General features: G+C 42.7%; 1 protein-coding gene across 1 annotated transcript in view; it reads left to right on the top strand.

Annotated features, from left to right (window-relative positions):
- The window catches only part of Pard3b (par-3 family cell polarity regulator beta), a 1,086,921-nt gene extending 1,063,342 nt beyond the window's left edge, over nt 1-23,579 (top strand). Inside the window, exon 23 of the mRNA XM_045147062.1 lies at nt 22,068-23,579. Within this exon, the coding sequence (XP_045002997.1) occupies nt 22,068-22,425 (358 nt within the window). The 3' untranslated portion in view covers nt 22,426-23,579. The remainder of the gene's footprint in view (nt 1-22,067) is intronic.
- Nucleotides 23,580-24,281: the final 702 nt, after the last annotated feature.

Here is a 24,281-nt window from a genome sequence, read left to right as displayed (position 1 = left end):
GGCATTGGTTACCCATCCAGGAAAGCCATGAATTCCTTGGACAGTGTTGGGAAATGCAAGCCATGACACTTGGGCTTGGTTTTTTCCAGGATGCAGAGATGTTTCTCCTAAAGAGTGATTTCTTTTAGCAGTGTGTATTTATTTGCAATATAAGTAAGTGCGTTGTTTACCCACCTTGACAAATTCTCTCTCTTAGTTCTTCATATCCGCTCATGTCTACTTTTTTTAAGCAAATAATTTTTACATGCAACAATTATTTTCTCTTTTTTAAAATTGTTTACTTTTATTTATTTATTTGAGAGCGACAGAGAGAGAGAAGCAGAGAGAGAGAGAGGAGAGAATGGGCATGCCATGACCTCCAGTTACTGCGAGTGAACTCCAGATGTATGTGTCCCCTTGTGCATCTGGCTAACGTGGGTCCTGGGGAATCGAGCCTCAAACCAGGATCCTTAGGCTACACAGGAAAGTGCTTAACCACTAAGCCATCTCTCCAGCCCTTAGGTTTACTTTTTATTTATGATATCTGCCTATTCTTGAATGTAATAAATCTCCATAAAAAGCCAATTTTCAGTTCACATCACTGCAGGCTGAATATAAGGAAGACAGACTGAAAATACATACTGATTGTCTTTCTTTAGAAGCTCCATGACAGGCTCAACTCAAAATTTCTTTCAGTTTGACTGGACTTCAACTCAACCTAATGTCAACTTACCATAATTCCTTTCTGTGGGTGACTATTATTCTATTATGATTTTTCTCTCTTGTCACCTAATATCCCAGGAGGGTTCTGTTGGTCAGAGATTACTGGAGAACTTTCTTCATCTTACATACTTCACCATCAATTCTTCTTTCCTTCTCCATTGTAAAGAGGCATTGGAAACTGTTCTGATTCTCATCGTTAACCTTCTTTATGTGTAGCCTTAAAATATGCATGAAATACCCATGATTTATTTAGGAGTTTGGCACAAGAATAAAAATGATTTAGATTTCACAATTTTATAAATTTTAAGCCACAGTTTTCTTCCATTGGACATGTTGCCTGGTATTTGATGCATAGTTATTGGAGTAATTTAGCCCTGGAAGGAACTACCATGGGACAATAGTTCTGTGTTGTACAGATGCAGTTGCCAATTTTCAATCTGGACCAAGCACCCCTGTACTTTATTATTATGGAAATATTTTTTTCACAAGTTATAAACTCTGACACCAAGTATTTCGTGTCAATTGTCCATCTGAGCCCTTATCAGTCTCAAATTTCTTAAATCTTTCTTCCAAGAAGTCAAAAGCAATGTGCTTCGGTACCAACATATTCCCCTCCATCCTTGGATCTCAAGAGGAGACCTCGCAGAGTTAAGCAGAAAGCTGATGGGACTGTTGGGTGACTGTGGAACCTGGTCATTAATACAGAACCTGTAGGTCTCAAAGGCCCAGAGTGGCCTTGGTGCAATCCACTGTGTATGGAAGATGCACAGAAGTGACTGTCCGAGAAATAAATGTGCATGCAAGCTCGTAGGAATTGTTTCCATTCCTTTACAAACCACAGTCATGCATGTGCTGATGGTTTGCATCTACAACTTTGATGAAAATGATTCAAAAAGCCTATTCTTCCTACTCCAAATGAGCATTAGAGTATATCGGATTTACATTTGGTGGTTAACCATCAGCATACCTGCATCTGTACTTAGTAGCCATCCACTCCCATGTTCTGGATAGCAGTCATGGACATCTGAAAGTCTGTACTTATCTCCAGATCTGTGGCATGTGAGAAATGTAGTCATTAGTGGGAGCTACTGGCACTTTACTGGGTTGGCATTGACCGATTTCCCCCTGTGGTTTTTTTTTCCCCTCATGTAGCAAGAACTGCTAAGGGAGGTCTCTCTTTTGCAGACAAGAGCTCAGGCACTGGGCTGATCTAGTTAGTTAGGTTGGCTCATTTGGTTGGTTGGTTGGGTGGGTGGGTGGGTGGGTGGTTGTTTTTAAGGAGGGGGTTGGCTTTTTTGATTTTTAAAATTAATCTTACTCAATCATGAGCCCCAGCCTTAAAATGATGGAAAATAAGTAGACGTGTCAATCTTCATCAAATGGAAAAAAATTACTGAGATACTGTTCTCCCTCCTTCTGGTTCCTTGTCTTTTCTCAGCTTCTCATTCACAGTCCTACTCTGCAAGGAGAATGACAGCTACTCTGGAAGTGTAGTGAGAGAGGGGTGAGTTTATGACCACAGAGCAGAGGGCATGCTCCTTAATTAAGGGCAGGACCTTGAAAGCAGGACTTTGCCTTATCACCTTTACGTCCTCAGCCTTGCATAACACCTGGCACATGGTGAGAACTCAACTAAATTTTTAAAAAGAAAAGCAAAAACACAGGAATGAACATGCAAGTGATGAGAAAAGTCCCAGAATTTCCACAGTAAAGGTATGAGAGAGAACTCTTGATCTATAGTCATATTGGGTGGACATGCCATTCTTATTAAGCTTCGTGGGCTTTCTTATTGAGCACTGAAAATTCTTTCAATAAAAGCAAATTCTTTGGGGGATTTTGTATTTTTGTCATTTAAAAAACACATAAAGTAATAGAATAATTGTGACTGAAATGACATGGCATGTTTTCTTTCCAAGGTTCAACTTTCAATAGTTTGTATCTGTCCCAGAGAATTCCTTCTAAGAGCTCAAATTTCTAATTTTTGTTATGCATCCAGACCTGGATTCCTAAAAATACATTTAGCAATTTTTATCAAACATGAGTGACTGGAGTTTTTCCAGACACATGTTTTTTTGAATTTTTTTGTTTGTTTTTATTTTTATTTATTTATTTGAGAGTGATAGATAGAGAGAAAGAGGCAGAGAGAGAGAGAATGAGCACGCCAGGGCCTCCAGCCACTGCAAATGAACTCCAGACGCATGCCCCCTCTTGTGCATCTGGCTAACTTGGGGTCCTAGGGAATCGAGCCTCAAAACAGGGTCCTTAGACTTCACAGGCAAGCACTTAACCACTAAGCCATCTCTCCAGCCCATGTTGTTTTTCTTGTGTGTGGGATTTTTCTTGTGCTCATGTCTTCTATTGAGCCATGGATGCAAGTCTTAAGGGTTGGCAAAGAAATAGGAGCAACAAGCAAAGCAGTAGTAAGAGCCTCTTGTCCATGGCTCTGCTGCTGGCTCAGCTGTGTGCAGTTGGAGACCTCAGGACTGAACACCTCAGTCGCCTGCATCCATTGTCTGTGGGCTATCTTTTCATGTTTACTAGAGATGAGAAAATGAAAGAGAGGTCGCTATTTCTGTGGGCTGTACTTGTCAGGGCATGTCGCAGTTGGGCTCAGGCCCTTTGGAAATCCTCCATTGCTGTGACCCTGGAGAACTCCCTCCCACTCTTGGATATCCCCAGAAAGCCCCGGTCCTGGAATGCACACAGCACAGAGCCCAAGCAAGCTGGATCCTTCTGCCACTCCTTAGAAACAACGTGCCACGTTTTAGGCAGCAGAGTAGTCTACTTACTAGTCAAATAAACATCATGAGTCTTAGTACCCCTCTTATAAAATCGGTAACACAAGATGCGATTAGGATCTCAAGCAAGTCAAGCTTAACAGACCTCCACTCCCCCAGCACCTCCAGACCCATGACCATGTCACATGGGGTGCATCAACAGCAGTCAGACAAAGGGGAGGAACTGATTCGGGATGCATGGGTCTGCCGCTCAAAAGGTGGGTGCAAGAGAAAGGTCATTTCACTAACTTCCTGGATCTGAGTTAAGTAGAAACCTTCCCTGACATGTTTTAAAGTTCCACACCAAATTGTGAAATATTTATACACTCCCATTCCTGTCACCTACATCGGATTTACTAACTGACTAGCATTTAAGAATATTCATTTCTTTCTTTTAGAAGTAGACTAATATAATTTCTTATGTTATGAAACTTCATTATTGGCACAGGCATATAAACCTAAATAAATTTGGTTAAGAACCAAAAACTCCACCAGGCGGGTACCCTTTTATACTCCAGGCCTCTTGTATTTCTCTATGCTCAAGACCCTACTTACCACAGGGAGGGGGAAAAAAAGTGATTCTAGGCCTCTTGCTTTTCACTCTTTCCTCTCTGGAGACGTGGGAGCTGAGTCCTGTGGAACCAGTATGAGCTACATGGAAGTTTTCCCTCCCCACATGGTTTCCAAATTGAATGACCATCTGCTCTAAGTAGCTCAAACCATGGTACTTGTATTCATATCAGTCGGTCCCCTTCTCTACATGAACAATTAAACAGTATTATTTGACCTTCATTCATGTTATACAGATATTATTATCCAGCTAACACTGGGGCAAACGTACCGTAAGTACAGCTTTTAAATAAGTATAAGAACAGATTGCCTTAGACTAGGCTCCTTAGAAGCACAGAGAAAGCCATCGGCACTTGGCTTCTTCCTCCTTACCCTGTGACTCTTCTCTATTGTATTGGCTCCAATCTCAGACCAGCTCTTCCGCCTTGGTGTCAACACCATGGCTCACAGAACCAAGCTTATCTCTTACCTTCTCAAGGACTCCACAAAATGGATTTTCTCATTTTACTATATCCAACAAAAGCCAAGGCCTTTTGTTTTAATGGGGGTATGTATGAAACCACCAACAATCACTGTGCCTAAGGGAATGAGAAGCTGTGATTCCTCAGGTTTGTGTCGCATGTCAGCTGTGCCGTGTGAGGTGGTGTAACTCCACCGGAACCTCCTAGACTGAGAATGTATGTGCATGGCTTGACTCCAAATAGAACCAAATGCTATCACCAGGATAAAGCAGGGCAGATGCAAGAAAAGCAAAACAGCAATTTTCTACCATCCAAACTCTGGTCACAAGGGGGAAAAGGAAAGGTGGTGGCAAGGATGAAGGGGGAAAGCCAAAGTTCTTTATTACTTACGAGCTTGTCACATAGTCACTAAAACCAGGATGAGCACCAGCCCTTCTACCTCCCTTCCCCCCACCCCCCCCAAAAAAGACACTCTGTCAGATTACTGAACACCCTCCTCTGCTTTCAGGTCTGATTGTCATATGACCCACAGACATAAGCCTACTTCCTCCATGTGTCATCCATGCAGATAATCCCACATAAAGGAGAAGACAAAAGAGACAAGGAATGTTATGTCTCTTCTGAGACCATGCCTGATGGTCTTTTGGCTGCTGGCCAACTTCCTCTGGGTTTGGACATATGCACCCATAACTCACTTTATAGCTGCACATGTAATTTTGTTTTCCTTTCCCTGAGAATGTGAGCAATCACAAACTCAAGTCCATCAGCAATTCTCTAAGATAGTGATATCAGTGTGAACCCACACATAAATAGTAATTAGAAATATAGCATATAAGTAAGACAAGGAAAAAAAAGAACAACTGTTTAATGTATACTTCTTAGTGTATTTTGTATACATTTTGTGAAAGAACACAGTCCATAAATTTTGGGAAAGTGGTGATAACTTGCCTCGTTTCCATCTGGAGGAAACAGATTTTTGGAGAAGAAAAAGACTTCTGAACATATGAGGATATTTGAAAGACTGAAAAAGCACCCAAGTTATGGAATCAGGAATAAATAAGTTAAAGGAGGTAGAATAATAATAGTAATGGCAGTCAACCTTATCAGTTGCTTGCCATGCCCAGACACTGTGGTGAGTGATTTCTACACATCCTCATTGATCCCTCCTAATCACCCGTGGAAGCACACAGCCTCACTTTCCCCATGTTAAATGAGGAAACTGAGGCCACGGTTTCGACTCTATGGCATAGAAGACTCACATACAGACGTGGAAGGATAGGATCAGCAGAGGTATGTCAAAATGAGATAAAACTAGCTATAGTGACTGAGGTCATGAGAGAAAGGGAAGTGAATCCAGTTTGAACTAAACTAAGGTCAGCTAGCAAAGAGGACTGCAATTTGAGAGGCAGTTTTTAAAAGACAAAGTTTCTTTTGGCATCTGGAAGGTCCCTCAGCAAATTAAGGTACCTTGCCATGGACATTAAGGCTCAAAGATAGGGCCTTGTTACTTGAAGGATGTCATTGAGTAAGACAGACTCTCAGGCCTAGAGAAAGTGGAGGGTTAATATTAGTAATACCCATTTCCTATAGCTGAACAGGGCTTGATGGGCTACACAGTGCTTTTCCATACTTGTCTAATTTGATCTTCTTCCAACAAAGGTTGTGAACCTGGCTTTATAATCTCCAGATTTTCTTTTCTTCTTCTTTTTTTTTTTTTTTTTTTTTTTGAGACAGGGTCTTGCTAAATAGCCTGGTAGCTGCAAATGCACAGCAATACTCATCCCTCATCCTCCCAAGGGTTGAAATTACAGATATAGCCATAATGCCTGGCTTAATATCACTTCACAGTTAAAAAATGGACACAGAGAAATGTCATTTTCAAAGCCAGTGGCAGGACTTGAACCCAGGTGTTTTGACTCCTGGCCTACTGCTCTTATTTACTATGGAGCTCTGAGCAGAGCATCAACTCTGTGTCATTTGCTGGAACAGGTATCTGTGGTGGAAATTTGGTCACTAGGCAACAAGCAGGATGCTGGATGTGGGGGAAGAAAGGTGTAGGGCTGCAATCCAGTGAGTGTTCAGATGAAAGAAAAGAGAAGCCTTTTTGCTACAACAGGACCCTCCAGACAATATTCATTGCTAATTACTATACTGAGTGATGCTATGTGCCAGCACTGGGGAGGCAACAGTGAACTCAGAGGCAGCCCTTACCTTCACAAAACCCACAGTTTACTAGGAACACACAAGAAAACAGATTCATATAGTGACTAATGATTTCACTGAAGCAGAAAGAAATTTTCCTCAACAAACACAATGACTACATCATGTTAGAGAGCTTGTATGATCTGATAGAATCTTAACATTTATTCTATCTGCACATCCAACCAATGGGGCTACAGGTACTATGAATGTGTCCCAACACCAAAATGTAAACTTAAAATGGTATGAAATTTGTATGTGCATGAGAGTTTTCTGATAACCCAGTTGTGAGGTTTTTGAGCATGTAATTTGTAGTTGACAATGGCCCAATGCATTTCAAATATTTCTTTATTTATGTATTTATTTTCAAGCAAAGAGAAAGAGAGAGAATGGGCAGGCCAGGACATCTAACAGCTGCAAACAAACTCCAGGTGCATGTGCCACTTTGTACATCTGGCTTTACATTGGTACTAGGGAATCAAATCCAGGTCATTAGACTTTGCAGGCAAGCTCCTTAACTACTGAGCCATCTCTCCAGCCCCATCATATTTTAAAAGGATGGATGAACCTGGATCATAACTTAATTTTCTAACATTAGTTACATGGCTCAATGAACTTATAGGAGGTGCATTTGGGAGAGAAATAAAAGATCTTGAACAGGTCACATTTGACAAAAACAAACAAAAAATCCCACTTCTCTTAGTGTATGACATTTACCCCCAGTATCAACTTTTCAGTTCGTCCTTTGTAGGGCCATCATCCCCCAGGTGTCTCTTCTCTCTATGCACAGTCAACAGATCCTTCATCAGATCTTATCTATAGTAGGTTTTCTATGGCACAAACTCAGCTTTGAGCATATGCACCCTGTTTTGCACTCACCCCTTTGTCTTTCTGCCCAGGTATGCAGCATGGTTCTCTGGGGTCGATTCTTGCTAATATTTGGATATTGGTTTATCACTGCGACCAATCAAGGAGTAAGATGGCCTTCTATGACAGGGTAACACGATGAGTTTCATCTGTTCAGATTTAGAACCACAAAGGAACAATGAGAGGATTATCCTTTACATAAACATGGGACTTCTAAAAGCAATTCTGACCACCTAACCCTGACAAATGAAGTAGGGCTTCCCTGAAACCACGTCTTTCTACCAGGAAAGGCACCAGAGAAGGTTCAAATTTAGTTATTTCTTCCATTCGGATTTTTCCCTATTAATTTTTAAATGTTTGTATTATGAATATTTTTTTAACCTCAACTAAATGTGTTCCACATTTACAAATGGCTTTAAGACTACCAAACTTCAGGTGGGTATTTTCAGCTTTTGATTGTACCATTGTAGTTCACTAAACCAGTCTTAAATTAATCAACTAAGTAGAGAAATTCCCCAATGAGATGTTAGTGAGGCATAAATATGTTGTAAATAAAACAATTAAAGAGCTAGTTCACACCTCATCAAATTGCTTAACAACCTGATAACAGTTAACTGCATACATTCCTCATAAAATCATGGAACAAGGAGGTAAATTAGAGCCCACCTTCTCAGAAGTGGGACACATTTGCCCTTTACTCAGGTCTGGTATTACCCTGCTGAGAGCAAGAGTGAAAATGCTCTAGTTATTACCTTGTTGGCTGTTAAGATAACCTGCATGAGGCCTCTCAATGGAGACTGTGAATTCTGATCTAGTAATCCCATTAGGCAAGGTAGGTTCCCTTCATAATTACACAAGTGTATTTAAGATCTTGGATATGCTTTAACCTCAGTTCCCTCCATTATGCTTTTACCCAAATCATTTCATTTGCTCTCCTAAGAAGAAAAGTGCATATTACTTTACAGATGGAGAAACCAAGGCACAGATAAGTGAAGAGGTCCAGTCAGGGTGGCCATTGCAAGGGTCAGGCTAAAAGGCAGCAACGTGAGCTGAGGTCATTTTGCACTGATGTCTATGTGGTTCCTGGCGGGGTTATGGGGTCAGGAAATGGTAATCCCTAACAACTTTTCAGAGGCCACCTATTCTACTGCCCTCTCACTTTACAGAGCTGAAGATAAGGCCTGAGAAAGTAAAGTGCCTTGTCTGAAACTCCCTGGATAAATGACTAAGTCTTTGAAGTTATGTGAAGAATGAATGGGGAATTTATTTCTAGTGATTTAAGGGTAGACTGGGTAAAATGATAGAATTTTAGTCTACCTCCCAGAACCCTCACTCCTTAAAGTGGAAAATTTGGATAGGACCCACCTTCAAATGGAGTAGGCAAACTTTATTTTATGATGTGGGAATGTGGAGTATGAACTTGAGTCATGTGGGCAGGGACTGCAAACCTAAATAGCAATAGAGGCAGGAGGGAAATACAGCAGCAGGCAGAAACAGGCCTGAGAAACATTAAGTCCCCACCTAGAGAGGAGGTAGAAAGGCAAGTCCTGAGTTTATAGAAAAGAAGAATTGTTACATTGAAAGGCCCTAATTTTTATTTACATGAAAGCCCTTGAATTTAAAATATTAGCAACTAGCTGAAAAAAAGTTAATCATATGGGCCTTTTGGTGGTGGTTGCATGTGTTTGTGTGTGTGTGTGTGTGTGTGTGTGTGTGTGTGTGTGTGTGTGTATAAAATGGACCTGCAGTTTGCAAAGTCTTATAAGATTTTCCTTGCTGACACATATTAATATGCAGAAGATATATAGAGTCTGTGCCACTTGGCCTTAAGAATTGGATTTGTTAACAAATTTGTTTGTTATTCTGTCTTTGGGCAATAACCTTAGACTCCAAATACAAGATCAAACTTTAGTATTTTTTAAATGAATGTGACTTTACATTCCACAAATACTGAAAATCTCAGTGTGACTGGTCTTTTTGCTTGCTTTTCCTTGGTCAGTTCCCATCACAGCCTTGCAAGGGGAGGAAAGGCATTCTCAGTGGCCCCATGTCCACACGAGGTGCTGAGGCCCAGGAAAAGCTAAGTGGGTTGCATCACACTCTGTTCAGTGCCTGACACAATCCTCTGCTCCCCTCCCACCACTGCATGGACATGTCCTGAAGTCCTTCAGACATTAGCTCTGAGAGTACCTGCCCACACCACAGGGCAAAAGAGCCCTAGTTCCCAATAAGCTAGTGAGTTTGGAAGCTTGAAGAAAAGCAAAGAACCCTATCTCACTGCAGCCAAAACACAAGCTGACATAGGGCAAATAACAAATAACATTTTATTTGGTAATGGCTCTTTAGTTTTAAATCACTCCATCATTTACTTTTAATTAATTTCTTTAAATTAGATGACTCATCCTTGTAAATATTTGCTTTCCTATGATAAGCTTTTATTTAAATTATTCAAACTGCAGTTTCATGGCTGATTTTAAGAACTGCAATTGCTACCGCACACATAGAGTGCATGTAATATAAAAGGGGGGCGGGAATCGTGTCACACTGGTACGTAGACCAACCCCAAATATGGCCAGGAGCAAAGCAATAGAAGGCAGGGTGAATTTTCAGGGTTTTTCTTAATTGTTCAAGGGATAAATCAATAAATCAGGGAGTTGGAGAACAAATGTAGGACAAAGTGACATAAAAGCTTGTCTTGCTGTCTCACTTTTGAAAGCACTCATCAGTGGTTCTGCACCTACATATTAGTTTTGCTGTAGGGATTGAAGGTGGAGTGTAGTGGTGGTTGGGGTGGGGGAGGCTTGACGAAAGACTCAGGGCAGTAAGTAACTGAACAAGAACATCAGAGACAAAGAGGAAGGAGTAATGATGAGTGCAGGGTAATTGTACAGGCTATCAATCAGTTTGGGTGATTATAAGCCTTGATTTGCTAGCTGCTCCAATTTGCCAGCATCTAAGAAAAGGATGGAACCTGAAGAAGCGAAGCTGATGGGTTGTATTATAGCAGAGGGAAAAATTGACAAAGAGAGCTCTAATTTCAATAAAGGAAGAATAGAAAGTAAAAGGTTGGTAACGATGTTAATAACTAGCCTGTACCGGTCATGCAGCAACGAGCCAGAGGATAGAGACGGTGGCAGGATGGGGGAGAGCGGTACAAGTCACAGGTACCTATGAATCTCTCAATAACCTTTATTATTTGTTGAAAATCATCCCAACAATTTAGTTCACTAACCTTTGTGCCATAAATCCATTTCATCTGCAGAGAGGAAGGATGAATAGAATGTAACATAATACAGAATCTCTCATACTGATGCTACCTCAATAGCACTATGCTAAGCTATGAGCTAGATTCTGAATGATAGAGCTGAGTTAGGTGTGTCCACGGGGATCCTGGATCTGGCTTAACATGGATGGGAAATGAAGGCTGAAAACTAAGCTCTATATTATGGTGAAATGATCAGGAGATACTCAAATTCCACATCACAAAATTAACAGAGACCAAACATGCTTCCATTTTTCCTAGTGCTTGTTGGAGGATAGGCCCACTGCTTTGATGACTGTTAGATTAAGGATCCCGAAATTCACCGAACTATGTTTGGGGCAGAATAAGGTATCAAAATCTAAACTCCTCCCAGGTGACACTGTGGGCCAGGTTGTGCCTCTTCAAATGCCTTGGGCCTACTGCTGAGTGTAGAATTGAGGTGTTTAGGTCACTATTGAGAGGAGAATTCTGGGAGCCCACTCCAGGAGAAACATGCAAAGAAGTGATATGGAAACAGTACTGGGAGATGTTAGTGTCAAATCCTGACTACCTAGAAGTCACCTGCACTCTTATTTTTCCATAGTTCCCTCCCTGACCCATTGGCTTTCAACTACTTTATCCCCATTAAACTAGTTGTCATACTGACATACTCATTTATTAGGACAGAGAAGGAGCCAAGGGCTTGTGAAATAATGTTATTGTAAACCTCACTTGGTCTTATAAATTTACGGGAAACAGACTATCACTAGATGTAAAAGGGGATGAGCTTCTTAGCAATGAAACTGCCAGCATTTAAATCTGTGCACACAACACATCAAAAACTGTACATTTTCACACAGAGACCAAAATAAGCTCAAACTCACCCATCTTAGAGGTCATACCACATTCTCATGCAAGAGTGCAGTGTGATCAAATTTCTTCAGAGCTTATGGCAACTGGCTAGATGGTTATAATATCCAACTGACCTTCAGGCTAACAGGCACTCACTCTACAGTCTGCATGGCTAAATTGCTCTCTCTAAAGTGGACCCACAACTTTGCCTGTCTGTGAATCCTAATACACTAACTAGTGCTATTACAATGGTGCAGCCAAAAAGAGATTTGAACATAAAATAGAACCACAGCAACAAGGCACAAATACTTAAGAGGACATTTGTTAAAACCTGATGTCTAGCTGGAGTTGGGGGTTGTGGGGGTACTGGGAAGGAGAGAATAGTCTGGATTTCTGGTGGTCTATTATGTCAATCATGTCATTATCCAAAGGAATTTTTGGAGGAGGCAGCATGTCTTTCAAACCTCACAGTGACAGTGAGATTCCTTGAGTCATTGGTGCCCACTCTATCTGCATCAGAACAGCCAGATCTCCTCTGTGGTCAAATCCATAGCATCTGCTTGATTTTGGAGGAGGAGTGTGTTTGTTTAGCAAAGACATCATTGTTGGGATGGAGAGATGACTTAGCAGTTAAGGCACTTGCCTGTGAAGCCTAAGGACTTATGTTTGACTCTCCAGGTCCCATGTAAGCCAGACACACAGGGACACAAACACACAAGGTCACACATGCACACAAGGGAGTTCACACATCTGGAGTTCAATTGCAGTGGCTGAAGGCCCTGATGTGCCAATTCTTTCTCTCCCCACCCCCTCTCATATAAAAAGGCAATCTGTTGGGCTCGGCTTAAATGAAAAAGACATCATTGTTATTATAACATCATTTTTCAAGGCGTTGGATCTTGAACATAGGCCTTACCAACAGAGCCATACAAATATACGTGTTGACTTTCATAAAAAGACTCTGCTTTCCTGTGACATAGGCAGCTAGGGACCCTGGGTGAGACTCCCACGTGGAATTCTGAGTGTGCTCTTCGGTGTTTCACTAGCACATCTAGGAGCTGCAACTTCTTGAGCTCCTAAATGCCAAAGCACACACTGGAAACAATCTCCTTTGTGTTTTCACACATTCGATTCGTTTTTTTAAGTGTGTCCAAGTCTAAACCATCTTCTCTCTCCTAGTGCTAGAACATCAGGAGCAGATGTGAAACAAAAGGGAGGTGCAAGGCTGCCTTGTCTAGCTCGGTGGTCAAGCGAGTGTCAAGGGTCTGTCTGTAAGGCAACCTGGGCCTTCCATCCCCCTGTGTGATTTTTGATCAAGTTACTTAACACCTTTGTTCCTCCATCTCCTCATCCAAAAACCAGGAATGACGCATTGTTATGAGAAATAAATAGGTTAATGTACAAAAAGTGCTTAGGATGGAGTTCAGCTTTCCTTAGACACTCAGGAAACAGCAATGTGCTCAGTGGGCTTTGAATCTTTGAAATTCTAAACCCACCACTTGGTGTGTGTTACTGAGCCCGTCAAACACAGTAGCATTAAGCCCAGTATTTACATTTCTGCTTCTAAATGTTGGAGGAAGACATTTGCAGTGCCACAATTTTCCTGTGTCCCAATGAAACCTTGGAATACAAGACCTCCCCAGTCTCTTCACTGATACAGCATACAGGAATTCTGGGGTGTCCTCTTTCAATACACTGATATATACCAATAATTCTGGGTGTCTCCATATTCTTGTCTTATGAATTTGAAGATTGAAACCCACAGACCAGAGGATAGGGTTTAGAAAATTTTAATATAGCTTAAAGCTTTAGGAGGGAGAATTTTAAAGGAAGTGGAACTTAAGGGAAGGAAGGAAGACATAGCTCTTGCTGGAGGAGGGCAAACAGGGCTTGAGAAGCCCAGAATTTAAGAGAAAGAAAGAAGGCAGAGCTCTTGCCTAGGGTTTTAAGAGGGGACTTGATAAGGCCACCTAGAGATTCAGGTTGAGGATTTTCTTTGTTGTTCTTTTGTTTTGTTATTTTTATTTATTTATTTGCCAGAGAAAGAAAGAGAGAGAGAGAGAGAGAGACAGAGAATGGGCACACCAGGGTCTCCAGCCACTGCAAACAAAATCCAGACACGTGTGCCCCTTTATGCATCTGGCTAACGTGGGTCCTGGGGAATCGGCCCTGGGTCCTTTGGGTTTGCAGGCAAACGCCTTGACTGCTAAGCCATCTCTCCAGCCCAGGTTAAGGTTTCTAATGAGCCCCATGGATGGGTGGTTGGTTTAGCCAATCCAGTCCTGACCTCAGGTATCTGGATTTCTGGAAAAGGGCAATCTTTCCAGAGATCTTAATTCTGTAGGAAGGGCCTTATCAGAAGGGCGTGGGAGATCAGACCCTCTAACATTTCTGACCTGTGGTAAAATGTAATGACCTAGATTTTCCACTTCCCACATTTAGTCAAGGAGAAAGCTATTCACTCTGGGGCCGTCACTGCTGAGCTACCTCCTCACCACACATGTGAAGCTAGAATTCCATACGCCACCTTCACTGTACCCCTTGCCCTTGCTGAGAAGGGATTAAAATGAATGCAGATCACTTACATCAGAATCTTTAGGGCTTTGGAAACTAATGGGAAGGGAAAGGAAGAAGTGGTATGTGCTTTATTTAATTTACCCTGATTTAAAACTTAATTGGAGGGATAATTATGTAGATGTATTAGTGACATAGTAATCTTTTCTCCAAAATATAAATTCTCCAAAATAAAAATTATAAATATAAATATATAAATTTATATATAATCTAAAATAGGTTAAGGGAACAGCCTTTGTAGTAGTGTATTTTGTATCTGGAATATTCTATCTCCAGGCAATGACCTTGGGCTGAAGCGATGTTGGGCTTCTCCTAAGGGGCAGCAAAATCAGCCTTTATAATTCAAGACCTTCCACTCCCCAACCTGTCAACCCCTAAGTCTGCCCTTGGACTGGAACCATTACCTCTTGCATGGCAATCAGATGAAATCCACAATGTTTAGATATTGAAATTCCAGGACCTCTCTTACAATAGAAAGAAGATGAGAGAGCGAGGACCTTGAACTTCAGTGGCTGATCAAGTTTTGATTTGTTCCTTTGGTTGCCATTCTGTTTAAATAAATCTCTCCTGTGGTTAAAAAGACCACAGAATAATTATCTAGCTGAATCATTCTCTCAATGGCAGTGGTTTTTCATGGCTGTTTTTGCAGCCCTTCGGGACAGCTCCTGGTTTCCACAAGATTTCCTCCTCTACCTGCGCTCCTCTCATGCTTGTTCTCTCTAGCTGTGCTAGGCACTAATGTTAGACAACTCTCACTCCCTCATAAAGGAAATTATCTTAACAGGACCAGAGGAGACTTTCCACCACCTGACAGGATGAAGCAATCTGAAAAGCCATTTTCCAAATCTTTTCTACCAAACCGTAACGTACAGCCTGAAGCGCAGCGTGCATGCAGCTCATCAGTGACGGGATGCTTCTGCCCGCAGTCGCTGCAGAAAGGCACCGAATAAGGAAGCAGATAGGGGGCAAGCGCAGCTCTGTTGTTTCAGAAATGTCCTTGGAGCCCTTGGTCATTGTCAGTTCTTCACTTTGACTGGAGACATTGGCTCAGTGTTAACAAGGATCACAAGCATCTGCCAGTACGTGCTCTTCCCATGCCAGTTCTTTGCGCAGAGCAGCACGGGCCTCCCTTCATAATGCACTGGGAGATGTGAGTGATGAAAGGAGGATTTTTTTTTCCCATAACCATTTCTATAGCATAGGCCATCAAATGATCATTATATTTTATGGTTCTGTAAAATGTGCCGAAATCAAAACTCTATAAATATACATTGCAGAGGGCTCTGTTAATCCCGACCAACCACAGTCGTGCCTGGACCTAGGATGAAGTCCTGGTAACTGGAAACCTGACCCTGAAGGAATTCCAAACACACACTAAAAGCATCTCTGTCCACATAGCATGGGTTGGGGAGCTCATGTGCTTAAGCTCATATGCTTAAGCATATTAGTCCACACTGCTGTTGTTTTTTAAGCTTTGTAATAGTTTAGGAATGGTAGGGGTAGGGGTGGCATGTTTTCCCATATCCATATTCTACCAATGGGGACAAGTACCTTTAATAAGCAACACCAAGAGGTTTGCACCAGTTTAATTGACTTCATTCTAACCCCAAATTTGGTTACAGTCAATTATTACCAAAAAAGGAAACCCATAAAGGCTACTTTGGAGGTTTAAAAAAATGCCTTTGCTTTGACTGCTAACAACACACACAGTATCTTACAGGAATTAAGAGGAACAAGACTTTGGTCTTTGGAAGTTTTTCCAAAACTGCAAAGGCAATGCTTGTGTTTAAGTTCGAATCCTCCTTTGCTCATAAGTGCCTTATGACTCTCACAGGTCCTCCTGCCAACCTTCCCTCTCTACCTGCTAGGCGCACCCCTGCTCAGAGCCAGCTACATTCACGGCCTTGTTCCTGTCTTGCTTACTTTCCCTTTCTGCGACTCCAGAATCGGTGATCCTTCTTCCCCCTGTGCCAAGCTCATTGGATGAAATACAGCCACAGGTCCCAAACCTGTCTTGAGACAAGTGCCTCGTGAGTAGCTCTGTATTGCAAAGATTTTGTCCATGACGTATGAGGAACTGAAGGTTACCAATATTTCTCTTAATGCATTGCAGCAGACTCAAGTCTTCCCCCCTCAATAACGCAGCTGTCACTCACACAAACCCTCTTGTTCTTTCTCTGTGGGAGGAAAGACTGTTGAATCACACCAAGTGCTAGACAGGTTTGCATAACCCTAGTTTCTGCCTCTCTTGGACACATGTGGTTGATAGGAAAGTCATCCATCATGTGCAGTCTCATGGAGGAAAGGGGAGTTGGAGATGGGACTGAGGGGTTCGACCCCACCTCCACCTCTTGTTTGTGTTCATCAACCAGACCTCAAGCTCAGGCCTTGATACAGTGGTAACTGTATGTTGGAATCCTACAGTGTACTGTATTTTGAGGCACATTCATCAAGATATTCCTATGTTTTTGTATTTATGACAGAAGCAAAGAACTTTCTTTGCCAAAATATCTAAAAAACATTCCTTAACTGATTCTTAAGTAAATATACATAACCTGCACTTGGTAACCCAGTCTATAGTTCATCCTGAGTCAAGATTGTTCTCAATTTTCTACATAGCATTGTGTTATGCTGACCTCACTGGTATGTCTAGGCAGTTAACTTCCAGTCCAAGATTTATTGAATACCTACTATGCTTCAAGTACTCTACAAGACAACAGAGATAAAACAATATAATCTTATTCTTGGAAAACAAAACAAATAACCTCTACCCTGATTATCTTTACAGTCTTGCTGTGTTGGACCCAATCCAGTGTTTTACTCAGGCCCCTGTTTTCCCCTACTCCCTTTGCCCTGGAAAAATTAGGAATCAATCTTACTTCAGCCATCATCAATCTCTAGCTCCCATTGTGTTTTCTCTCAGTCTTCGGCCCAGACCCTAGCCTTATGTAACCCTAGATGGCTACTGTGGAAATACATGCACTGCCTCTAGAAAAACATTCAGCACATATTCAATGTTCTGTAGACACTTGTGGAGCACCTATGATGTACCGAGCCCTGCGTGGAGCCAGGAGACTTGGGGCTGCCTTCCCAGATGTCCATACTCCAGTGCAGTATATGAGATACACTATGCTGGGTGAAAGAGAGATACAGCAAGAGTGATGGATTGTGGGACCACAGAGGAATGGTATCTCCTCTGGGAAGGAGGTGCAGAGATGGAAGGCCTGAAGCTCACTCATGCCCTTCTATACTTCGTGAATGTAGTATGCTATTTTCTCGTAAAAGGACAGGGATTCTGTCCTTCTAACACTGAGCTCTTTGCCCAAGTGGGATGGTGTCAGCAAACCTAGGAGCAAATCTTCCCCCCTTCCATGATGTGAAGAGAGTCAGGTCCCAGGGGCTGGCTTGCTGACCAGCTTAGGTTCTCATTTCCAGCTCCTTTTTGCTTAATGAAAAATAGTGATATCGGGCTGGAGAGATGGCTTAGTAGTTAAGCACTTGCCTGTGAAGCCTAAGGACCCTGGTATGAGGCTCAATTCCCCAGAATCCACGTTAGCCACATGCACAAGGGGGCACACGCGACTGAAGTTCGTTTGCATTGGCTGGAGGCCCTGGCATGCCCATTCTCTCTCTTTCTCTCGCGTGCGCTCTCTCTCTCTCTCTCTCTCCTTCTTTCTGTCTGCCACTCTCAAATAAGCAAATAAAAATAAACAAAAAAAATTTTTTAAGAAAATAGTGATATACTAAGGTGTTATAAAGAAGCAATCTTTGCCGGGCATGGTGGCACATGCCTTTAATCCCAGCACTTGGGAGGCAGAGGTAGGTGGATCGCCGTGAGTTCGAGGCCACCCTGCGACTACATAGCAAATTCCAGGTCAGCCTGGGCTAGAGTGAGACCCTAACTCAAAACAACAACAACAAAAAAAAGAAGCAATCTTCATGGAAAGAAAGTGATCTTTTGGGTTGTTTACATGTTAATAACCAGGCTTTGTCATGTTTGAGCATAATGGTTAACATTCATTATTTTTGTTATTATATGTGTCAGTGGGGGGGGGGGTAAGTGTGCCTCAGACCATTCTTAGTTTTCTAAATAAAACCTAAATCCTTCTGGTGTTTAGCAATAAGCCTACCCAGAAGTAAAACAAAGCAAAAGTTTAAAAAGGAATTTTCTCAAAAGTTCACTCAAAGTTACAAAGAAAATAAACATAGGCATGTTTCACTTTCCTTAGGAAAATATGGTTTCTGTGTAAGGTTTTTATATTGGAAAGGAAAGGACTTTTCTTTTAAGAAAAGTAATCACACGTACAAAGACTCATGAGGTCGTATGAAAAATGAAGGGTCTTGAAGTACTGATACATTTGTGATTTGGGTCCTTGTTTTAATCAGAGTCTCTTGAGGAAATGGCCCTGTATGTCTGTGCTTGGCTCATAGCAAGTAGCATCAGTCACTCTGATAGACTCCTGGTGGACTCTCCTTACCAACATTAAATTTCACACGCAGACACTGTGAGAGAAAACACTGAAAATTAAAAACAACTAAATCTCATTTCCTTCTTCTGCCTTCACTCAGTTCTGTGGCTAATGAGGAAGCTTAAAATTAAGATATCCCCCTCAGACTTAAGTGTTAGGACACTTGCCTCACAGCTGGTAGCCCTGGTTGCGGGGTTATAGAAACTAGGATATGTGGCCTAGCTAGAGGACATGGGTTGTGGGCAGCTGGCCTTAAAGGTGATGTCCACTTTGGGCTGACACCGAAGCTCCTTCCTGATGTCCTAGACAAATGAACTAAGCCACACACCTGTGGTGTTCTGACTAACTTCCCCACTGTAATGGATGGTGCCCTTTGATACTGTGAGCCACGATAAACTTTCCCCCCTGAAGTGGCTTCACCAGGTATTTTGTCCCTGCAATGATAAAGGTGACTAAAACAGGATAGCTTGTTCTCCCCTGCTTAAAACGCAAATATGTTTGTCTGAGCAGATTCATATGTACACACGTGCATAGACATCCATGGCATGATATTTACAAGACTTAGATGTTCGGGCAGAACGTGTCTGTAGGAAACGATTAGTTTTTAGCAGAAAAAAAAAAAAAAAGAAGCTACAACCAACAGCAACACATCAACCCCTAAAATAAGAGTTCTTCAAGTTCTTTGAACTTTCAATCGTGTTTTTGCAGGCCCACTCATTGTTTTTCTTTTCTCTGAAAAATTACAAACAATAACTGCCATGATGAGTTCTCTAGAAAAAGACAATTTCCATGGCATCATCTCTTGACAAAGAGCAGCCAGCTCCTTTGGTTTCGGCCACACATAAGCAAACTCCCTGACATAAAGTCTTCCCACAGTGGAAACCCTCTGGGACCACAGAGTTATCTTGAGGTCACCTCCTCCACTTGTTGTAACCCTCCCTCGCTCTCTTGGGAGGTGTAGAAGAAGAGATAGCAGCCGCCCCCCACACGTTCACTGGGGAGTCACTCAAGGTGGCTTCTGCCCCATCACCACTTGCTCTGGGTTGTCTCTCCAGATTTTTTTAAAAAAAAGTTAAAGAAAAAAGAAAAGAAAAGAAAAAACAAAGTGTGTCTGTCTTCTATAATGTTCTGTTTAAAAAAAAATGAGAAATCTCTAGAGAAAGAACAGGACCCTAGAAATCCAAGGCCTGGAATTCCTCCTTTCTCTCTTCCCATTTTAAACAGGAAACATTCACGCTAAGAGAGTCCAGAGGGAATGTTGGTTGTGTGTTCATTTTAAAGCAGATAATGTTTGTGTGTTGCAAATGTCAATGATTTATCCTGAGGGCTTAAAATGAGTGCAGAGAAACCACATGTTTCACTTCATGCAGAGAAATATCTCCAGTAGGTTGGAGAGAAAGCACAGGTTAAGGAGTTTTTTTTTTTTTGTTTTTTTTTTTCTTGAGTGTTTCTCAGCCAAAGGAAATAGAAATGAACATAGTGGTGTGTGGGGGGGCAACCTTTAATATTTTTTACAATACAAGGTATAATTAGTGCTGGAAGTTTTCTAAATCAAAAATGAAATTCGCAAGGAAAGGTATGGTGAAACCTAAATTCTTTACTTTGCAGGGCTGGAGTGACAGATGATAAGCAATGCATTTGTGCTCTATTTGTCATGGGCAATTTAAAACAGAGCAACACAAACTGCACTGAATAATAGCAGCTGATGCTATAATAACTTGTACACAAACAATTTAATTTTTTTTATCTGAAAACTCTCACTAACTAAATTACCCCAAGCTCGTGGATCTATCTTTCATTATTATACATAGCAAAATTAAGACCCAGGAAAAAAAAAAATACAGTGCAAAAGCTATTGTTCATTCTTATGGATGTGTTCACAGGCAGTTTCCCACGTGCCCCTGAGCGCGGGGCTTGTCAAATCTTCATTGATTTGGGGAGTGTGCAGAAGCTATTTTAACATCCGACTCTGCAGATTACAGGGTGATTTGACCCTCGTTGACAGTGCCTGATTAACCATGGGCACTGTGTTCTTACAGCCCTGTCATTTCTTTTCAAGTGTCCTAGCAGTCCGTACCCTGACATTGGAGAGCTTTTCAGTAATTATTATTGTTACTGTTTTTCTTTTTGAAAAAAATATAAAAGGTGGAGGGATAAGAAGGGAAAGGCTCTAGGAACATGAAGGTGTTGGTGACTATGTGCGCAGAAAGTTGATGGGTTTTAAGAGCTACAAACAGAAGTCACACATCTCACCCCAGGCTAGACAAGATGCCATCATCACCTGCACACCGTCTAGAGACACGCTGCCTCTGTGATGGCAAATGCATTAGACCACGCTGCTTGTCAGCGACAGTCTGGCAGGCTCGCTTCCTGTTACCGTTTGCTCCTGCCCTCGTCCTTCCGGTGTGCCAGGCCATTACCCAAGGCAACTTGCAGCTAGCTTCATTTCCCCCACACTGCTAATGACTATGTGATAAAAATAATTAATGGGGGCTGGAGAGATGGCTTAGCGGTTAAGCGCTTGCCTGTGAAGCCTAAGGACCCCGGTTCGAGGCTCGGTTCCCCAGGTCCCACGTTAGCCAGATGCACAAGGGGGCGCACGCGTCTGGAGTTCGTTTGCAGAGGCTGGAAGCTCTGGCGCACCCATTCTCTCTCTCCCTCTATCTGTCTTTCTCTCTGTGTCTGTAGCTCTCAAATAAATAAATAAAGAAATAATAATTAATGAACATTGGTGTTCTGGATGAGTAATTCACAGCCCTCCGCTGGGCACACGGTCCCACACCGGGGAGACTCAGGCCAAGACCCGCATCCACTGAAAGACCACCTCCCAGGTCTAGGAGGGAAGAGAGTGCAATGTCTGGGGACCGTGACGCTGAGGACCCTCAGCATTGCTGCTACCATATCTAGGATAAGTTTCCGAGACACAAAAGGGGGAGAAGGTCTAACAACCAGCTTAATTCATCACCTCATTAAGAAAACTAATTTGGCTACTGTAACAAGGCACACTATACTGAGGTGTAAGCAAGATAGAAATACATTGCTTCTCCTGTGTCAATCTGAGCGTAACAAGCCCCAGCGGATATAATGGCTCAGTGGTCTCAAGAGCCCAGGTCTTTGCACTCTTGCTATTCTGCTTGCCTCGCCTTGTGGTCTAAGATGGCCCCTCCACTGTCCAACAAGGATGGAAGGGAAGAAGAGGTTCCCTTTCTGGGGTTTAAAGGCACTGCTCCCATCTACTCATATCCAGGCTTCCAATTGGTGGCCGCAGAAAACTGCAGGGTAGCAGAAGCCTGGGGTCTCCACCTGGGGAGTCAGCGCGGTACCTTCTAATGCGCGTCTCTGCTCTTCTTCTCAGGGGAGGACCAGCAGACCCTGCAGACTACCTGACAGCAGCAGCCCGAGGCCTCTACAAGGAGCGGGAGCTTCCCTTCTACTCGGGGGCTCACCCTGTACAACCCCCAAGAGGGGGCTACCCCCGCCCCCCAGATCTGAGGATGGCAGATCTCCGCTATCCACAGTACTACCCACCTCCGCCTGCACCCCAGCACAAAGGACCCTTCAGACAAGATGTCCCACCTTCCCCTCCTCAGCACCAGAGGGTACCGGCCTATCAGGAGATGGGCAGAGCAGGCCCCCGAGGGGGCAGCCCTGATCAGTATCCCTACCACACCCAGGATCCCAGGCAAAAGAACCCCATGACTGCAGCCGTATAGCCGCTCATCACTGAGATCTGCCAAGGAAGGCACCGCCCACCACCTTGCCAGACCCTCGGGCCTTCTCCACGCTCAGATTCTCCTCAGTACAAGAGTAGCTTTTTCTCACTGAGGATGCAGCACTACACTGCTACTCAGAGGGGAAAAGAAAGGGTGGAAGTTTGGGGGTATGGATTCCAAAGAAAGAGGAAGGATTGGGGTCATAAAAACAGTATTTCCTCATACTTGAAAGGCTTGCAGGATTGAAGAATCGGATGAGTGTCAATTGAGTAATAGTCAATGCAGCTGTGCTACATGGTGCCCCTGGCTGGGTAGCACATGCTGGTGTGTAACCACCCTCCCACACAAGTCCCCATAGACACGCAGTACAGAGGAGGTCCCTACCAGGCCTGGTCACACATTCACTCAGAGGCTCTGCCTCAGCCCCTTCCTTGGAACTTGTAGGCCAGCAGAGTGGTAGAGTAGAGAGGCTGCAGGGACCGGTAGCTTCGGAAGCACAGTGTTTTCACAGAGGAAAACATCAATGGTGAACATGCCTCGTGTGACCTCCTTGAAACTCTGTGGACCCAAATGAAGACTGTGTTTCTTTATAATCTTTGTTGGGCTTCTGATACCACTCATATGATGTAAGCATTGCACATTTCCTTGCTTTTGCTACAGAAGTCAGTAAGATGTAAATGCAGTACTAGTATCCTGGGAGCATGGGCAAAGCTCATCCTCAGAGCTTCCAGAAGGAACATATTCCAAGGACCACAGTGAGCGGACAAGGAGAGTTGGCACTCCTGTGGTTCCCACCTTCCTCCATCCTATGCCCCAGGCAGAATCACTTGAAGATCTCTGGTTTCAGAGTCCTCCCTAAATGCCTGTAATTATTTTCACTTTAAGACTCCCACTAAAGTGTACTTGAAAACAAAATAGGAGGCCTGCTGGTCAGGCTGTCCGGAAAGCAATGCCCTAGGGATGTCAATTCCAGACTCAGTGCCAAACAGTACCCATCTGCATTTGAGGACAGTGAGGAGCTGGCCATGACCTTTAGGAAGTGATTGCTAGCAAGTAAGAGATAGAAGTGAGAGAGAGAGGGAAAGGGAGAGAGAGAGAGAGAGAGAGAGGGAGGGAGAGAGAAAGAGAGAGAGAGGGTGTGTGTGTGTGTGTGTGTGTGTGTGTGTGTGTGTGTGTTGAAATACATGTGATTACCAGTTGAGAATGGGAGATAAATGCTTTCTGGAAGTTGGACAAGGAAGGAGGCAGAGGAAGGGAAGGGAGAAGATGCATATGATTGAATCAGTCTGCAGCTGCTACGGGTCATTAACAAATGTCAGGCAAAGCCAACTCCACCTGCTTAAAAAAAATTAGTCTTATGGTTTGAGAAGCTAAAAACTCATCCTCAATTTCTTTGGAGCTTTGCAGCTATTTTCTACAAAAACAGACCATCTAAAACTTCCAACCTGACTCAAATGAGAAGACAAGAAAAAGACTGAGGAATAGCAAAACCCAGGCCCTACAGTCTGAATTTTTCAGTGGCTGTTAAAATACTCTAAGCTTTTCCACATTCCTTCGTTATTCGCTCCCCACAAAAAATATTAAGTTCAATTTAGACGTAAATTATAGGATGGCATTCTAGTGTCCTAGGCTGCATAGAGTAACCATCTGGCCCAGTTTAGTATTTTTATTATTTAAAATAGAATTTTGTTACCAAGAATGACGTCACCATTGGTTTTAGACATAAACAGGGTTGTTTGCTGGACTTCAAGAGAGATCATTATCTAAACCACAATTACTGTGGTCCTCTGAAAAATAGACTACCAAGTGGTTCTTGGTCCTCTGCCCTCACGCGTGAGCTGGCCACCTGTAGGTCA

The sequence above is a fragment of the Jaculus jaculus genome, chromosome 4, assembly GCF_020740685.1.
Source record: "Jaculus jaculus isolate mJacJac1 chromosome 4, mJacJac1.mat.Y.cur, whole genome shotgun sequence".
Classification (NCBI taxonomy): domain Eukaryota; kingdom Metazoa; phylum Chordata; class Mammalia; order Rodentia; family Dipodidae; genus Jaculus; species Jaculus jaculus.
The sequence above is the reverse complement of the archived record's forward strand: the minus strand, read 5'-3'. Positions and strand labels throughout refer to the sequence as shown.